The 17,272-nt window shown below is 46.0% G+C and overlaps 1 protein-coding gene across 4 annotated transcripts in view; it reads left to right on the plus strand.

The window, feature by feature from the left end:
* MCF2 (MCF.2 cell line derived transforming sequence) overlaps window positions 1–17,272 on the plus strand; it is an 86,984-nt gene that overhangs the window by 26,202 nt on the left and 43,510 nt on the right. For all 4 annotated transcript variants that reach the window (XM_039487087.1, XM_039487088.1, XM_039487086.1 and 1 more), the window contains 4 exons: window positions 389–479; window positions 10,758–10,877; window positions 13,630–13,746; window positions 16,416–16,565. In XM_039487087.1, the coding sequence (XP_039343021.1) occupies window positions 389–479; window positions 10,758–10,877; window positions 13,630–13,746; window positions 16,416–16,565 (478 nt within the window). The remainder of the gene's footprint in view (window positions 1–388; window positions 480–10,757; window positions 10,878–13,629; window positions 13,747–16,415; window positions 16,566–17,272) is intronic.

The raw sequence follows: 17,272 nt of genomic DNA on the forward strand, positions 1-17,272 counted from the left end.
CTAGGGTTGGGATTTTCTAAGGAATTTAAGGGAGTTCTTAGGCTCCTTTGCAAATTACAGCTCCAAAGTAATGTGGATTTGTAAGGAACTTTCCAAACTGCACACACAGCCCACTCAAGTGCAAATAAAATTCCCATTGAACAGGAGCAACTTTGCATGTTTCGAATGTCAAGCTTGCTGTCAAATAATAGTGAGATAAGTTGTTGAGTTTATTTCTGGAACCAACTGTAGAAAGTAGTTTTAAATGGAATTTTAATGTTTACGAAAGGTGCCAGAAGTATTGTGTTCTGGGTATTTATGATGATTTCGTGTGTTTGTTTTTTACTGGGACTTAAATGGCTTGCTCTCAAAATGTTACCTAACTACTTGGTATTTTCTTGTCTTGTAGTCAACATGAATCTGACACAAAATTTATCCTAATCCTGGATAGAAGATTGGATACATGGACGTCTGTCAAAATGACTCTCCAAAGGATAGCAGTAAGCCCTTGTTATTGTTAAATGTTTTGTTACGGTATTGAGTCATCATGTACATTGTTTCAGATTTTGAAAACATCTGTAGCCCAGACCTGTTGAACTAGTCTCTCTTTCAAGGCATTTCTATGACTCTATTCACCATAGTAAATGCAGGTATTATGATGTACCTAATTTGTATGCATATTTTAGCTGTTTGGACATCCTGATCATTTGCCTGTGCTCATGCAAATTAGTCACACAGCTGTGTACACATTTTTGTGCCCTGCTCTGGGCATTTGATGTTTAGACAATCCATCTCCACATATATTCTACGTGTAGGTTCTGATTTTTAGTAGCAGATGATTATTTTACCCTTAATTGGGCAATGTTTTATTTACTGCAAAATAGCCTTCATAATAGTCCCCCCCCACTATAATTTTTATATATAAAAAATCAGGGAACAACTACTTTGAAGGTTACAGGTGGTCAGTCCTGGGGCTGGTTTTGTTCAATATCTTCATTAATGATCTGGAGGATGGCGTGGACTGCACCCTCAGCAAGTTTGCAGATGACACTAAGCTGGGAGGAGTGGTAGATACACTGGAGGGTAGGGATAGGATACAGAGGGACCTAGACAAATTAGAGGATTGGACCAAAATAAATCTGAGGTTCAACAAGGACACGTGCAGAGTCCTGCACTTAGGATGGAAGAATCCCATGCACTGCTACAGGCTGGGGACCGAATGGCTAGGCTGCAGTTCTGCAGAAAAGGACCTAGGGGTTACAATGGACAAGAACCTGGATATGAGTCAGCAGTGTGCCCTTGTTGCCAAGAAGGCCAACAGCATATTGGGCTGTATAAGTAGGGGCATTGCCAGCAGATCGAGGGATGTGATCATTCCCCTCTATTTGGCATTGGTGAGGCCTCATCTGGAGTACTGTGTCCACTTCTGGGCCCCACACTACAAGAAGGATGTGGAAAAATTGGAAAGAGTCCAGCAGAGGGCAACAAGAATGATTAGGGGGCTGGAGCACATGACTTATGAGGAGAGGCTGAGGTAACTGGGATTGTTTAGTTTGCAGAAGAGAAGAATGAGGGGGGATTTGATAGCTGCTTTCAACTACCTGAAAGGGGTTCCAAAGAGGACGGATCTAGGCTGTTCTCGGTGGTACCAGATGACAGAAAAAGGAGTAAAGGTCTCGAGTTGCAGTGGGGGAGGTTTAGGTTGGATATTAGGAAAAACCTTTTCACTAGGAGGGTGGTGAAGCACTGGAATGGGTTACCCAGGGAGGTGGTGGAATCTCCTTCCTTAGAGGTTTCTAAGGTCAGGCTTGACAAAGCCCTGGCTGGGATGATTTAGGTGGGGATTGGTCCTGTTTTGAGCAGGGGGTTGGTCTAGATGACCTCCTGAGGTCCCTTCTAACACTGATATTCTATGATATGTATGTGCCCATATATGTAATAGGGTTAACTGTAGACTGTATCCAAAATGGTACAGGGATTGGGACCCAGACCAGAGCAGACACATCTTAGTCCTGCATGGATCAGCCTCAGAAACAACTACTGAACATGCCGAGTAACTGACATGCTCTGTTCTGGATGTTTTTCCGTTCTTCTAGCTGACTTGCCCTGTCCTGCTCTCTGTGAGCATGGGGAGATGTTCTATCCAGCTAAGATCCATGTCTCCTTCCTGCAGTGTCTTTCCTTCTCCTCCGGAGAAACAAAGTCAAATGCTGCCATATAAAGCATGTGGGTACAGATATATGTATATAAAATGTCTCTCTCTTAATTAACTAGAGCAGATGTACCATCAGATGCTGAACAAATCTCACCAGTAACACTTCCTTCCCCTCCCCCCACTAGTCAATAGTATGTGGTCATGTGCAAAAATTAAAATGTAGTCTAAAAGTGCTACACTGGTGTATATAAAAAAAATCACTTTTATAATGAATGGAGGCTGTACCAAAAAGCTGGCAATGAAAGGCCAGATCTAAACTGACCTTGCTACAGTGGAAGGTGAAAAGAAATGTTCTGAAAAGGTCACAATCATCACCGTCACCTCCTCCAGTAATACAGGCCAAGTCTGCACCACTTCACTACATCCGTGCTTCTGGTGAGGATGCACCATGTCCACAGGAGAGCGTTCTCCTGTCGGCATAATTACTCCACCTTGGTGAGAAGCAGAAGCTCAGTCATCAGGAGAGTGTCTCTGGCCAACACAGTGCTGACATGGACAGCGCAAAACGTGCATTTCTTGATGGGGGGGGGCTTTTCACACCCCTGAGTGACGTAAGTTATATCGACTTGGGTTGTGGTGTACACCTGCCTGCAAAGAGGCACTTCCGCTGAAGAGTTGGATATGCAAACTCAGCTGATAGAAAATGAGGCAAAGAGAGTTTATCGAGAGGAGCGTATAACTTAGACCACTGTCTACCGAAATCTCATTAGGCTAGCTGATGCCCTGTCAGGTCAGATCTTAAGTATTAACAAGTGTTCGACCATTAACTATTGCTGAACATGGCATGCTTCTAATCTAGTGGCAGTAATGGTATTTTTGGATAGTTAAAATAAGTCGTGACTGTCAGAGCCTGGTCCTATTGCCTTTACATGGGCAAAGCTTGCACTGATCCCAGCTGGGCTTTTTCTGGTTCAGGACTGGCCCTTGAATGGCATTTTCCATTCAAATTGCTTGAAACCATTTTTTTTAGAATGAGAGCTCTACTTGCCTGTCCTGATGTAGCTTTCCCAAAAGTGCCTGCCCTTCACATTTCATTTTAAATGATACATGAGCATGTGACCTCACAAGCTATGCACTGTGCATTTCCTTCTGCAGCCACAGACAGAGGTGGCTCTCTCACTGCATATCTGAGCACTTAAGGCAGTGCGGTGTGCAAACAATCCAGAGACACCCAGTGCAACTAAGAACAAAAGACAGAAAAATCTGTGTACACAAAGTTGTAAGACTCTGGAGTTCTGCCTGTGAAAAGACAGTAGTAGGATCAGACCTTAAGATGCCTCTCTCAGACCCATGTAACTGGGCAAGCAAACGACCTAGTTTTCAGTTGGAGCTTGATAAGGTTATGAATGTGATTATGTGACAGGGTTGTCCGTGATAGCAGGGAACTGATCTCAACGACCCTGCAGGTCCATTCCAGCCTTATGGTCTAAGTTCCCACGTAAAACCAGATTACCCTTTGCTTTGTGTGTGTGTTAGGGGGTGCGGGCGGGGGGAGAAGAGGCAAGACAAGGAAGAAAAGAGACTTGATTACTTTTCCAATTATCAGTCATAATATTGGACTTGACCAAAGTTTGGATTCAGACATTTTCTGTTCTCTGATATGATGGAGAAAAATAACTACCACATAAGTTGAATTCAAAATGCACAGGGCCTGATTTTTCTGAAGTGTGCATGTGCAAAAATCTGGCTGCAATGGCCGATCTGACCAGGTATAGAGAGACAAGGCGGGTGACGTAGTATCTTTTATTGGGCTAACTTCTGTTGGCGCGGGAGGCAAGTTTTCGAGTTTACATCGAGTTTTTCTTCAGGTATGTGTCTAATTGCAGATATGGGGTATGCAGCGCTGTTGGAGCCATGTTGGTCCCAAGGTATTAGAGAGACAAGGTGGGCAGGGGCGGCTCTAGGAATTTCACCGCCCCAAGCACGGTGGCACGTCGCAGGGGGCATTCTGGCGGTCGCCGGTCCCGCGGCTCCGGTGGACTTCCTGCAGACGTGCCTGCGGAGGGTCCGCTGCTCCCGTGGCTCTGGTGGAGCATCTGCAGGCACGCCTGCGGGAGGTCCACCGGAGCCGCGGGACCAGCGGACCCTCCACAGGCACACCTGCAGCTAGTCCACCGGAGCCGCCTGCTGCCCTCCCAGCGACAGGCAGAGCGCCCCCTGCGGCATGCCGCCCCAAGCGCACGCTTGGTGTGCTGGGGTCTGGAGCCGGCCCTGAAGGTAGGTGAGGCAATATCTTTTATTGGACCAACTTCTGTGGGTGAGAGAGACCAGCAGAGCTCCAAAGCTTGTGCCTCACCAACACAAGGATGTAAGTATCCACCTGGTCCCAGTATGCATGTGCAATGTATGTGCATATTTTTACCATCCAGTTTAGAAAGTCAGGCCCTCCCTGGACGTCCCAGGCTTTAGGACTGGACAGGCTTCGCTTTTCTAGCTTTTTCTGTTGCGTAATTGGGCATCTCCTTTAAAAACACGTATTTCAGGCCCCCCTAATTCAAGACATAAGGTATCCCCCCAGGTACAGGGATGGAGTTTTGCTTTCTTAAGGGTTCCCCAAAGCGCGCTCAAATCAATGAACTAGCGAGGAAGATTTTTTGGCATTCCACCTTAAAAAGAAAAAGGGAGCCCTCCACGGAGGGAGCAGGCAGGAGTCAATCGCCGTCCCCGCACGCCTGGTGCACGCCCGGTCCGCTCCGGCAGCCTCGCCCCGGCTGCTCCCCCAGGGCTGAAGCGGGACGAGGCGAGGGGGGGACCCCAGGGACTCGGTGCGGGGCGCTGGGGCCGGAGGCTGCCGGCGGGGCTGCGATGGAAGCCGCTGCCGCAGCCTTGCGGGAGGCCGGCTTGCGCCCGCGCTCTTTCAGCCCCTCCTGAGACGCGGCTGCCCCCGGGCCGCGCTGCCCAGCGGGGAAGGAAGGCGATCGCCGGGGGGGAGCGGAGCGGAGATGGCCGAGGCGAACCCCGCCCGCGGCAGGCGGAGGCTCCGCAGGAATGCGGTAAGGGCGCGCTGCCTGCAGTCCTGCAAAGTGCACAGCGCCCGGCTCTGGCACCAAACTGCTGCTGGCCGGCGGCGAGGAGCCGGGGAGAGCCCGGGTTTGCATGTACCGCATGGACAGGGGAATGGAAACACGGTCAGGTGATGCTTTCAGCCCAGCAGCCCAGGAAGTATTTTTAGTAACGTCTTTAGAGGGAGGCATCGGATACTCCGGAAACCGCTCTGCAGCATCGTCCTCAGTGCTGAGGTTACATTAAAACAAACAAAATCTCTAGCCCACGGTTTGCTGTGCTGCTTTCCCCACAAACACTACGTAGTCCCGGGGAAAGGCCTTAAAGGGAGCGGTGGGTACAGCAGCTGGGCAAATCGCGTTTGTGGCTAACGGTGCAGCCGGCTCACAGAGTAAAAGAAAGCGATCAGGACACGCTGTAGCTTTGTGAGCAGAAGTAGAAGCCGAGCTAAAACCGTCCCCGCGTTTTGCTGCCTGACTTTGCTCTCCAAGGAGAGAAGAAAGTCACTAACTTCTGTGTATTGATCCGTTTCCTGTGTCCAGGATCAAACTTCCTGGGGGATTTTCCTTTCCTCTTGGTCTGTTCTTTCCCTGGGTGGAGGGAAGTCCCAGGGGAGGGTTGTCTATTTAAGGGGAGATTATGCTTTTAAATGTAAGTCCTAGAAAAGATGGTACATGCATTTAGTGCAGAAATTAAGTAAATAATGGCCATGTGCCTTCCAACCTATGTAACGCCCTAATTTAGTCACAAAACAATGTGTATTTAAGGCAATAGGATGCTTCACTTGCGAAAAGTGAATTGCTCCTTATGGGCATAATTTTTTATGTCCTTAGAACTTTAGGATCATTTTAAAAAAAAACCACACTAATTATTGTGCTACTAAATTAGGAACACTTAAAATATTAGCAGCTTGTTGATTTTTTTTTAATTGCCCAGATTACTTCAAATTCTTTTCTAACTCTCACATTACAGAGAATACTAGAAGCTGGAGAAGAGGAAGTTGAGTTTCAAGGGTTCATGAGTCTTTTTACCAGGTTTTATCAAGTGACAATGATTCTCGTTAGTATAATAAATAGTAGGACTGGAAGTTCAGCTGGGTCAAGTTACTTCCTCTTTTAAGTTTTTGGAGCAAAGGGTGTGAAAGTTCCGCACATGTTCTTTCTCTGTCATATTGTAGCATGACACATGTTCTTGCCTTGGCTAATGCTAGAGTTAAGCGCAAAGGTGCTGGCTAAGCTCAGTTAAGGTGCAGAGCAGTGCGACGATTGTAAAGGGCCACGTTTTGTTTTTAGTCCCTTCATAAATGTTAACTTCGAATAATTCTTAAACCAGCTGTTTTTTTTTATTTTTATTCATTTTTATCTATCGTCTTTGCCCTTAAGTTAATACTACGCAGAGGACACCTTTCTGCTGGTAGCAGACTTAAAGCAAGGGTTTTTCCCATACGTAGTCCATACTAGATATTGATCTGCAAAAAGTACATTACTGCGTCAAGTACGTATCACCTTTTTGCTCCTCATTAAGTGGTGACCTTGATTGTACATTGATAAAATCATCTTTCCTGCAGGAAAATCTTAAAATGCTTTCTAAACAATAGGAATCATGCTTCCCGTTCTGGAAATGCAGCTACCTCTGGGGTGAAACGTGACACATGTTTAACAGCAAACAAATCCTCTTACATAAATTTTGGATATAACCTTAAAAATACCATATCAGACTGGAATTTGCCTGGATCCTGGATGTGACAGACTGGGATAAATCTGTGCCAGATTATGAACTCTCTCTTGTAGTATGTGTGAAAATGCTGGGAACTATGATGGCATAAGCCCAGACATGCCCAAAGGCAATTTACTGTCCTTCATCCCAATGAATTGCCATGCTTGGGGAAGATGTTTGACATCTTGTTGAAGGACTAACACTAAGGCTTATGTCTACACGAGCAATTTTGTTGGTAAAACTTCGCAAAAGTTTCACCGACAAAAGCGCCGGTGTGGACAACGCTATGTCAGCAGGAGATGCTGTTCTGCCGACATAGCTACTGCCACTCATTAGGGGTGATTTAATTATGCCGGCAGGAGAGCTCTTTCCTGCCAGCAAAGAGCAGCTACATGGGCAATCTTACAGCAGTACAGCTTTGCCGCTGTAAGGTCCATAGTGTAGACATGGCCTAAGAGCTGTCACAGAGAAATTTGAGGCCATGGTCGCTGATTGTGTCGCATTTACAGGCCTATATCCACCCCCCCGTCGAACAGTGGCTTTTCTACGCAGCACCCTGTACAGGGGAAGGAGTGGGGAGGGGGAGCGTAATTGATGGATCTGTAGTTTCACTCTCTGAGCAGAAGGCTCAGAGACAGGGGTCCTATTTAAGAGAAGGATTCTCCTCTGTCCAAGGGGGCAAGGGGACTGATCATTGCCGCACATAAGAAAGAGTTGCAGGAGGAATTCTTCCCAGCCTGAAATGTTGACAAACCTCAGCCTCGCAGGAAGGGTGCGTTTCAGGACTTTGGTTGTTTTCAAAGATCTGTAACGTCTTGTGCGTTCAGTGAATTTGTCCTGGTTAAGAAATTCCTTTGTCAAGCCAACGTTTCTTGCTATCCTGATATTTTGTCCCTAAAGGGTTTAAATTAGATGTCCTGAGAGCCTCTAGTTGGAGCGCTGGGTGAGCACATGTAAGAGACTGGGGGCTTTTGATTTTGGGGTCTAGGGCAGCTGGGCAGCAGCACCCTATGTCCCAAGGAAGGGCATCAGCCACAGAGAGTGCCCTGTAGACCTACAACTTAGATTTTACCCAGACCCAGCTGGCCTGGGAGCACACGGGAGCCAGGAGTGGGTCCACTCTCAACAGACTGTTGACTGCAGAGAGGCACTGGGCCAGAGTTTAACCCAACAGCTGCATGAAAGCATCCCAGGTTGCTCAAAGGTCAAGCTGAGGTCTGCCAGAACTACCATGTTTGGAAGTGGCGATGGGCCTGGTCACATGCTTGTTCCTGTCCGTTTGGGCCATTGACTTGATTGGGTGCCGGAGCTGGGAGGAATATAGGCTGCGCCTGTCCCTTCTCAGCTTGCTGTGGCCCCTTGAGGGAGCCCTGCAACCTCCTTGGTGGCTGCTGCTGCCATGACTGGTTTTCAGAGGAACGTCCACTGTTGAAATTGATGTGTTGTGAGGTGAGACTAATAAACAAAGAGTAAAGTGGTTTTAAGGCCGAAAGTAACTAGGGAATTTCCTGTGATAGGAATGCAGCTGCAGAGCAGCATGCATGCTCTGCCAGTAGTATATAGGCAGACAGACCTCATGGGAGGGGGGGGGCACCCAATGCAGATTCTCATTATGGGTACCTAATTGCAGAGGATTTCCCTGAGCCTCCTGAGTACATGGGGGCAGGCCAATCTAATGACCAGGAGAGATGCCGTGTGACCATCCATGTGGCTTGCAACAAATGTCCAGCCACCTCAGAATCTACATATTATCAGGGAGAACCAGACAGCACAACATTCTTGACTTGGGAGAAGAAAAAATGGCAAAAAAAAAACCCCCAACCCCTTAATTTGGAGTGTTGCAGACTTTCAGGTTGGAGATTTCCCACTCTGCCAGTTAACACCACTCTTGGCCAAAGGAAAATGAAGCTTGTTCTTTGTTTCTGACCTTTTGAGGATGGTTGCGTTCCTAGTCAGCAACCTGTTGGAACTTAACACACAATGGGGTGACATCAAATTGGTCTCTGGTTCTGTAACTGTACTTAAAGCCTTCTAAACTTGGCATGTCAGGTTCACTCCTGCCGAGGGTTGCGTTGAGATGCTGAGATGAAACTACCAGACTCTGTGTGGGTCTGTGAAAACCTCCTGGGAGATACTGGTGTCTTGACATTATCAAAATGTGAAGTTGAAGACTTCCCACTCCCAAAAAGCCCACCTCTCTCCAGACCTACCTTGTCTTGGGTGGGAGCTTAGTGGTTGGCAACACCCCTCTGGTTGAGGGTGGTGCTTTGCATGGGAATGAGCTTCTTGCCAGACCTTCCCCCCACCAGTTTCACAACACTAGTCCTATAAACTTGTGGCAGCTGGCCCTGTAACTGCTGCCTACTTTGGACGTGACCTTAGTCTAGGGTCTGACAGCTTCCCTTTCCCCCACACCCTGCCAGAATGCACCACGGTGTTGGAGCATGATGACTGACGCCTGTTTTTAATTCTGACCAATAATGGATACACGCCTCCCTCCCTTCACCTGTTTTGGGGACTCCCTAGCGCCGCTGTGCATTATGGGGTGCATCAGAGCTCAGAAAGACATAACAGGCCAGCCAGGAACCAACCATGGGACCGTCAGCAGCAGCAGCAGCATTTGAAGTCCCACTGATTGCCACACAGAGGGGTGGACAGGCAGCCTGCTTCTCTGGACCGTATGGGATGGGGCTTGCCTTCCCTACTGACCCAGGTAGAAGATGGAGAGCTCCAGTCAGCCTGACTGCTCAGAAGTATCAGGAGGAGTGTGTTAGTGTGCTGTCTCATTGGGAGAGAGAACTGCAGGCCGTCCAGCTCCCAGCAGGTTTGCCAAAGGGAGGTTCTGAGCCTGTTGGAAGAAGAAAGTAATAGCCAGTCCTAGAACCAGGTTTGCAAAGCTTTCTATGACCGGGGCCAGGTTTTGTTTGGTAACAAGCCCAGGCACAGGTTCGGCCTGGTGGGAGGTTTCATTGTGCAAGGTTCACAGAGCTCTAGGCTGGCAAATATTTTACTAACCAACATTCGGTATCAAAGCAATAGCGTACAAATATTGGCAAGGAAAGGGTAGGCACCCAGAGTTTGAATCTGAGACGACAATGTCCCTGGTCATTTAGTGGTTTGCTCTTGCTGTCAGAGACAAATCTTGAGCCCTGGCAAAATTCCCATTGAATTGGTAATTTACGCTCGATAAAGGATTCACATGTTTATGCTGACAAGTTAACATGTGCCTTTGATATTTTTAAAGTTCTCAAGATACAGTAAGAAAACTTATATATGAGATAATATATGGAGATAGTTTGGCACAATTGGATTTTGAAGAAATATCATACATCTTAATTAACTGGGTTCCTTCTGTCATTTACTTATCTGTGATTTCAAGTTATTTTTCCTGGCTCCATTGAAACATTCAACGTTCTTTTCAATGTATCATATACAACTCTCTACCACTGTGTTTGAAATACGGAAATGAGGTTTAATATTTGTGCCACAAATTAAACATTGCCAATAATTACCAAGGACAAGCAGGTTAATTTTGTTACACTTGTGAGGAATACATACAAGTACATTACATAATGACTCACTGAGCTAAATTACAGCTACTTCACAGCTATGACTCATTTCTTGGTAGAACACTTTATGGAATGTTTCAAATTCAGCATTTTCATCTGCCAAAGAGCAACAGTTAAAGTAAGAAGGGGTGTGTGAATCATGGAGGAGCACAAAGAAATAGTAAGAATTGCTTGAAAAGTAGGCTTTGAATTTTGACCCACATTTGCAATTGGGTCTTGTCTGAATTTTCACCAGTTGAATGCCCATGTTGACCATCTGCCATGTTTTCCTGCAGGCCTCCTTCCCGGGGAACCTGCAGTTAGTGATGGTTCTACGTCCCACTGGGTTTTTCCAGCGCACATTCACCGACATTGGATTTCGCTTCAGTCAGGAGGATTTTCTACTCAAATTACCGGTATGAGTATATCAGCTGTGCATTATGCTCATGTCATCCTAAATATTGATTTGGTTCCATGCTGCCGTGTCAAGGCCGTGTCCTCATTTAATGCCTGGTCATGAAAAGTAAATGGGGCTTTTCTTTTAATGATGCAGTATTTCAAACAACTGTAGCTTTTCCGAAGCATTGGGTTTTCCTGCTGTATGGTACTGTGAAAAGTGCACATGGATATGGTTTTTCTTTTGGAAGAGAATTTGGTCAGTGTTTGAAGGTGCTAGATTGACAGCCCTATCGTGTAAAGTTTGCTATCTGCAGAAGTAATATTGTCCTGGGCAGTGGCAGGACAGGCTGAACTATGTGAATGTCTCCCCTGTGAGCTGGGGGACGAAAAGGTAGCTCATTCTTTAATAACCGTTTAACATTTAGCACGTGTGAAGAGACTTCCAACGCAAGTACCGCGGTTGATGCCAAATCCGTCACGTTAATTTCAGTGTAAAAATGTTGCTGTTATCAGCTCCCTATTTTTATTTATTTTCAAAATAGTTTGTATTCTCAATGGGAAACGTTTTAGAGAGGCTCAGCAACCTCCCTCTACACTGCTGGCCCGTCTCTCCAGCCTAGGAAGGCTTGACACCATGCGCAGAGGCTGCTTCAGGTCCTATTCTCAGGGCCTCAGCTTTATTTCTTCCACCTAAAACTAGTACAGCACATCAGTTGTTCCTTCCCCCTAACCCACGGTCTTCTGCTGGAGACAATCTGTTTCCTACAGGTTTCCACTCTATGGAGAACCTGCCTGAGAGTCCTCCACAGACTCTGTGCTTTTCCCTCCAGGAGCCAACCTACTTCCTGTAACTCCCTCTCCTGCTACAGGGTCTCTCACAAGAGCCTTCTTGCTCCCTGCAGCCCTCTACCCCAACTGAGCCACTTGCTGGCTTTGATCCCAAGCTGATCAGCCTCAGCAGGGAGGTAACTGGTCCATCACTGGGGAGGCTGGGACCAGCTCTGCCAGTCACCCTGTGTCACACCCTATCAGTGAAATCACGGGACATTTGGAGACCGGGACCTATGGGGGTTAAAAGAAGAAATGCATTAATAGAACTTGAGTCTGGAAGGCTTTGTTGTAACCCCCTCCACAATAATATGTGAATTATTGCTCTATTTTTTTGCTTAAAAATCAGATTTTTCAGTTTTTGCACAGAATGTACATTTTTCACTCAATTCTGTTTTCAACAACAAAACAAAACAAAACAAACAGCCCCTTCCACTCCCCAAAAATCGAAACACCCTCCTGCAAAACCCAAAACCACGCAGCATCTTTGAAAATTCAAAATTAACTCAGGAAAAAGATCAGTGTTTGCATCAGAACAGATAAAAAATCCATAGTTCACGTATTTCTGTGTGAAACTGGCCAAACACGGCTGTGCAATGCCCTGTCGGAATTTTAAGAATATATTTTTTTCCACATGAAATTTAACCCTCTCCTCTCCCCACCAATCGCATCACTGCTGTTTACACATCTTGCCATTTTGTCCATGATGCTGCAATTGGATCCATGTGGGTGAATCCCTGCATTCGTGATCTGTGTGGTACTTCACTGGGGTATTGCTGTGGTTTAGCTGGATGGATCCTGTTGCAGAATCTCAGAGCCTTTGTAAGTATGCAGTTCCTCTTTTAGGCCCTGAGCTTATGAAGACTCATACGTGTGCTCAGCTGAACACTGCGTGATTACTTCCATTGACTTCTATGAGACTGCTCACTGAGCACAGAATGAAATCTGTGCAAGAGTTTTTGCAGGGTTTCTACCTTATTCTGTGTTTTTCAGCACCTACAGGTCTCTGATTCAGACTGGGGCTTGTACATGCTACTGAAAGATAAATAACAAGAAGACACAGATTATCTGGAGTTCAGAGTTATTTTGTAACTGAATAGTCTAGGAAAAATCCTAATATCCAAAAGTCTGTTCAGATAAATGAAATCTAATCACTTCTACCTGCCCAGCCAGCTTCTGATCTGCACACAGGAAATCTGGGTGTGTTACTAATTTGTCCATCCAACTGAGACTGAAAATGGAGAATATTCTTTCCCTTAAATGTCAATGAAAGGCAGAAGAAATGGCCTGCTTGCCATCCAGCCTCCTGCTTTGCAAAGTCTTTCCTCTGCCTTCACCCGCTCAGCACTGCACTTTGAGTGGCTGGCAGCTGGCTAGTTATGTCTGGCTCAGAAAAAGTTGGGTCAACTCATTTTAAGTGATCAAAAGCGAATATCTATATAGTATAAAAGAAGTGTACGAGTTGTATAGCCTGTAATTGATCAATACAAATTTAACCTCAGATACATGTAAAATGAAGGTGTGTCATAAAGAAAAAATTGGTGCAAAAGCCAATTTTGTAAATACGGCAGGGTCTTGATTGAAGAATACCAATCTAACGAACGACAAGTTATCCGAACCATTTTTTCCTGACACAAAAATAAAGGAGCAGATAATGAAAGTACTGTCAGTGAAGAACAAATCAACATCCCTTCACATTCTGATGCCTGGAAATCACTTTTCAGTGATTTGAAAGATGAGAAGAAATTTGATGCAGTGTACATCACTGCAACTTATGTACCGTACTTACTGTGCTTTTGAGATGTTCAATTTTATAAAATTCTTCTATCCCCAAATAGTTTGTAAAATAGAGATTAGTACATGAAATATTGCAGGCGTGATTTGCATGTTAATTGTGAAGAAGCTGCGATGAATCAATTAATGATGTTTCTTTGTTCCTAGGTGGTTATGCTGAGCTCAGTCAGTGATTTGTTGATGTATATTGATGAGAAGCAGTTAACCCCGGAGTTCGGGGGCACCTTGGAGTACCGTCATAGCGAATGGGTTATCTTCAGAACTGTACGTAGCGCTGCTTATGTGGTGGTACTCTGCATAAAGTCTAGCTCAAGCAGGGCTCAATTCCACAAAGTACTGAGAGCTGCCGCCCCCACAAAACCCTGCCTGGGAGGTGATGAATACCCTCAATTCCCTAGTTAGCACCCTGCAAGATCGAGACCTTTGTGTAGCTCAAGTTATTGGCAGTGTTTAAAGGGATGTGAAAGAAGGGGGACTGTCTATCATTGCCCCCTCATCGACTTGTCCGCCTGACCCAGCCCTCCATCCATTTCCATCCCCCATTCAGCCCCTCCGACCTCACCATTGCTCTTCCTGCAGCTCAGGCGTTGTTCATCCCCTTCTCCCAGACCAGCAGGCTCCTCTCTGCCCGTCCCAGAGCAGGAGAGGAGCAGAGGAGCCAGCCTGTTGCTCAGAGGAGGGGAGAGGAGGGAGCCAGACCTGCCTTGAACTGCTGGGTTCTTTCTGCTCCCTGCTCCCCTCCGGTGTGAATGGCGTCAGCTTCTGAGGGGTGGGGGGGTCAGAGTTCCGCAGTGGCTTTGATTGGCTGCTCTTGCCTCGGTGGTATTCAAGTGAGGAAAGCAGCCAATCAGAGAGGTTTGCCTCCCCCACCAGGCTATACAACAAACACGCACCCCTTAGCGACCCGGCTGGCTTCTTAAGTTGTGATGTCCCAGGTACATGACCCGGTGCACTTTAAGCATTGCTTATTGACTAGGCTTTTCAAAGGAGTCCCAGGGAGTTAGGCACTGAATTCCTATAGGAGATGGGCAACGAACTCCCTTAGGCCCCTCATCGCTTTAAGACCATTTTAAAATTCATCTTCTTTTGTCCCATTGGTTTAAAATGACAAATATTGTGTGTTTTTCTTTGCATGTGGATTAACATAATTGAATAACAGTGATTGTTCCTTGCACATGCTACTCTTTCATATTGCCAGGTTTCTATGACTCTGGCCTCCAGGCTTTCTCTGAGCTATATTCTGCCGTCAATTTCTATGCAACACCCTTTGATTTCATAGAATCATAGAATTTAAGATCAGAAGGGACCATTATGATCATCTAGTCTGACCTCCCGCAAGATGCAGGCCACAAAAGCTGACCCACCCACTCCTGAAATAATTCTCTCCCTTGACTCAGATGTTGAAGTCCCCAAATCCTGATTTAAAGACTTCAAGTAGCAGATAATCCTCCAGCAAGCGACCCCTGCCCCATGCTGCGGAGGAAGGCAAAAAACCTCCAGGGCCACTGCCAATCTACCCTGGAGAAAAATTCCTTCCCAACCCCAAATATGGCGATCAGCTGAACCCCGAGCATGCAGGCAAGACTCTCGAGCCAGACACTCAGGAAAAAGACTTTCAATATCCCAACATTGACCCTCGGTACTAATTACCAGTGGTGGCACGTTATTGACCTATTGACTAAATCACATTATCCTATCAAACCATTCCCTACATAAACTTATCAAGCTTAATCTTAAAGCCAGAGAGGTCCTTCGCCCCCACTGTTTCCCTCGGTAGGCTGTTCCAGAATTTCACTCCCCTAATGGTTAGAAACCTTCGTCTAATTTCAAGCCTAAACTTCCCGACTGCCAATTTATATCCATTTGTTCTCGTGTCCACATTAGTACTGAGCTGAAATAATTCCTCTCCCTCCTGGTATTTATCCCTCTGATATATTTCAATGGACTTCACTTTCTGCTCACAGAGCAATGGTAGGCTGTTCTGCTAATTATTATCCAGACAGCTCAAAACACTAATGAAAATTGCATCAAATTATTGCTGAAGGCTATAATCCTGGAATGAGCACCACAAGGCAGACCTCTGTATCTGCATGGAGCTCATTGCCGGATCGGGGCCACAAGCATCTCTTTCAAGTTCTGAACCTGGCATTAAGAATTACCGAGAGCACATTATAAACACCTTTTTGCCTAACAATGTAATATACTGAATGTAATTTAAAAAGCGAGGCTGAGAAAAGGTTGAAAACTGGGGAAAAAATGAAAACACGTTGAACATTTCTGCTTGTTATGACATTCACAAGGGCGATTCAGCTTAGATTCTTTGGATGGCTTAAAGTAGCAGTTCTCAAACTGGGGGTTGGGATCACAACGTGGATCGTGACCCCATTTTATGGGGTCACCAGGGCTGGCTTAGACTTGCTGGGGCTCAGAGCACAAGCCAAAGTCCAAGGGATTCAGCCCTGGGCACGAGGCTCAGGGTACGGGCCCGTTGGCTGGAACTGAACCGATGAGCTTTGGGTTTGACCCCTTCCCCATCAAGGCGGTGGGGCTCGGGTAGGCTCAGGCTTCGGTCCTGCCTCCTGGGGTCGTGTAGTAATTTTTGTTGTCAGACAGGGGTCAGAGTGCAATGAAGCGTGAGAAACCCTGGCTTAAATCTTACTCTCGTACAAGGATTAAAATACGTTAACTTCCCAGCTACTTTGAAGCAAATGGCAAAACTCCCACTGACTCTAATACGAGCAGGGTTTGAGCTGGGTTTTTCAAATGAGCTTTAAGGAGTCAATTGCCCAACTCCCCTTGAATTTCAGTGAGTTGGGTGTGCCTAACTCCCTTAGGCTCATCTGAAAATCTCAGCTTTGGCCCTTAGTGCATTTTTTGATGAGCTCTTAGAATATCCTGACTACTAAGCTGATGAAATAATTGTCTTCCACCAGGCTATCGAGAGTTTTGCACTAACAGTGAAAGAAATTGCACAGATGTTACAATCTTTTGGCACAGAGCTGGCAGAAACAGAGCTACCAGATGACATGTATTCAATTGAGCGCATCCTGGCTTTGCGCACAGAAAAGTATTGTCAGCTCAAGGTATGCTACTCAGAAACTCAACTCTATGTCCTACTGCAAGGTAGGACTTCTGTGGTTTGATTGACTGTTTGTTCTCTCTCTCTCCCTCCCTCTTCCCCCATATGCATGTTTCTATTATGACAGTTTAAAATAAAACATACCTATTTCTGTATGTTACATCTATATTTGCCTTTCACCCATTCAAACAATTGTCATGCCAACATCCAGCAAACTGTCTCTGCTGCTAGCTGCTTCTTTGATAGCCATGTAGCTGTCAGAGCTCGAGAAACAAAGCAATTCTTGCCCATTCTTGAATGTGCATCATGTTCTTCTCCTACAACGTGTCTTCCAGGGAAGAATTATGAAAGGCTTTGTCATCTCCAAGTGCAATGCTGCCCTCATGGATCTGCTTGTTAGGACCCACATCTGGCATACGCAGAGTGAACAGAACGCCAATCTCCCACTAACATCAATGGGAGTTTTGCACATATAAAGAGAGCAGAAAAGTGTGGTAGATTTGAAGGATAATTTTGCCCCAAAGCTCCATAGGTCTTATGAATGTAGTTGCATATTCACAGATACTATAGGGCAAATTCTCTTCTCCTAGTGACTTCAGGAAGGGTCCATTGGTTTGAGAGGAGGCAGTGAATGCATAGGTGTAAATATATTGAGAGAATACACTGTGTATTTTGTTACCCATGATGTGAGCTTTATCTTAATGTGAGCCC

This window comes from Mauremys reevesii, linkage group 9 (genome assembly GCF_016161935.1).
Source record: "Mauremys reevesii isolate NIE-2019 linkage group 9, ASM1616193v1, whole genome shotgun sequence".
Taxonomy (NCBI): Eukaryota; Metazoa; Chordata; order Testudines; family Geoemydidae; genus Mauremys; species Mauremys reevesii.